Consider the following 1918-nt stretch of genomic DNA (forward strand, 5'->3'; position numbering starts at 1 on the left):
CAGGCGTCCAGGCCACCGCCCAGATCACCCTCCCCGTCACCTGCTGCCACCCCCACTGCCTTCAACTCACCCGGCTGTCACCTCCTCCCAGCCGACCCCCGACCTCACTACCTCCATGGTCCCCACACTCCCAAGGCCCCCTGGTAGCAGCCCACCTCCAGGCCATGGGCTCCTGAGGACCAAGGGGTGGCGTGTGGACAAATCTCAGATCTGCCATCGGGCGGGAGGGAGGGACCCCAAGTGGCGGGGGCCGGGGGCTGTGCACCCAGCACCTCGGGAGGCCCCCATCCCTACGCCCAGGACGGCAAACGGGGCCGTGGACTGGCTCTGGCCAATGACATGTGAGTGGAAGAGACACGCATGTGCCAGGCGAGGCTCCACCGTGCTTTCCCTGTGACCCAGCAACTGGCCACCAGACGGGTCCCATGAGCGGGGACACCTGTGTGGTTCCCAGTGGCCGGGAAGAGCCGGCTCATTACTGCAGGACGGCCCAGCCTGTCCTGACTCACAGGGGGCTGAGGGACCACAGCCCAGAGGTGGGAGCAGCCCGGCCCTCCCCTCCTCCTCCCCTCCCCCTCCTCCTGCCCCGGGGGGAGGGGAGAGGGGGGGAGAAGGCAGGGAAGGGGGAGGGGACGTGGCCCTGGGCCCTCACCGCCAGTTGGGTGCACTGGAACCACAATATGAGGCTGCATGGGACTGGGGAGCCCCTTAAACCTGGACCCCTGAGCTGTCACCAACCACCCCACCCAGCAGCCGCCACTCACTGTCGGATGAACTGGATGGCATCTTCATACTTCATCCCGCTCTCGATGAGCGCCAGTGCCACGAGGACCGGGGCCCTGGGGACAGACACAGGGCGGGTCACCCAGGCCTCTGCTCCCCCCACCCCGCGCCCCCACAGGCAGCCTGGGCTCAGGGCGACCACCTGGGTCCAAACCCTATTTTGTCCCAGCCCTGCTGTGTGACCTTGGGTGGGCCAGGCAACCTCTCTGTGCTGGGCTGAGGACAAGAACTTGATACTCAGCTATCAACCTTGCTCGGCCAGTCTCTCCTCTGCAAAGCTGGGTTGTCTTAGTCAAACGCAGATTCTTTGTGTCTGGGGAGGGGTGAGGCTGGCAGCTCCGGGGCGCAGGGACGAAGCTGCCACCACAGCAGGAGGGAGTGGGGTCAGACTTCAGGAGGGACTTCCTGCCTGCGAGCCGGGAGGCCCAGTCTGGGAACCCTCTGGAAAGGTCATCTGTGATGTGGGCTCGGCACCCACATCCGAGAGCGAGTCAGACCACGAGGTCCCCAGGTCCACGCGAGCCCCCTCCTGGCCCCGCTCACCGTCCCAGGCCGGCCACGCAGTGCACGGCCACGCAGCTGCCAGGGTCGTCGCAGAACTTGGCCTTCAGCAGGCTCAGCCAGTCCTCCACCACCTTGCCGGGCGGGGGGGCCCCGTCGTCAAAGGGCCAGTCCTGCAGAGAGAGGAGCCTGAGGACCCTGCCCAGGGGGGCCTGGGGCCCAGCCAGCCTGTCCCCCCCCTCAGACGCGGCAACGCCCCGTGAAAGCGTCTGCCTGGCTGCCTGGGTCTGACCGCGTCCTCTGCTGCAGGGAGAAGGGGCCGCGGGCTCCTGTGCTAAGAGGCCCGGACACGCCCTGCCTCGGTGCTTCCAAGCCCCGCACCATACAGCGAGGACCCGGGGCCGCAGACCGGGAGGGGGCAGAGCCCCAGATCCTTCTGCCCCCCCCAGCGCTGAGCAGAGGTTCCCAAGTGACCACCGCCCAGACGGTCCCACGTGGCCAGCACCACCTGGGGGTCCCGAGCAGAGCTGGGTGGGGCCTGCTGGGCACCCGCTGTGCCTCCAGCCACACCAGGGCAGCCCCAGCACAGCCACCTCCCTCTGCAGGGACCCAGGTCCCCAGGGCCAGGGACCAA

The 1918-nt window shown here is 68.1% G+C and overlaps 1 protein-coding gene across 1 annotated transcript in view; it reads right to left on the reverse strand.

The window, feature by feature from the left end:
* PTP4A3 (protein tyrosine phosphatase type IVA, member 3) overlaps positions 1-1918 on the reverse strand; it is an 8992-nt gene that overhangs the window by 2535 nt on the left and 4539 nt on the right. The window contains exons 3-4 of the mRNA XM_005877794.2: positions 1327-1457; positions 765-839 (exon numbers count right to left, since the gene is read on the reverse strand). Coding sequence (XP_005877856.2) covers positions 765-839; positions 1327-1457 — 206 coding nt within the window. The remainder of the gene's footprint in view (positions 1-764; positions 840-1326; positions 1458-1918) is intronic.

Source organism: Myotis brandtii, unplaced genomic scaffold (assembly GCF_000412655.1).
Source record: "Myotis brandtii unplaced genomic scaffold, ASM41265v1 scaffold532, whole genome shotgun sequence".
Lineage (NCBI taxonomy): Eukaryota > Metazoa > Chordata > Mammalia > Chiroptera > Vespertilionidae > Myotis > Myotis brandtii.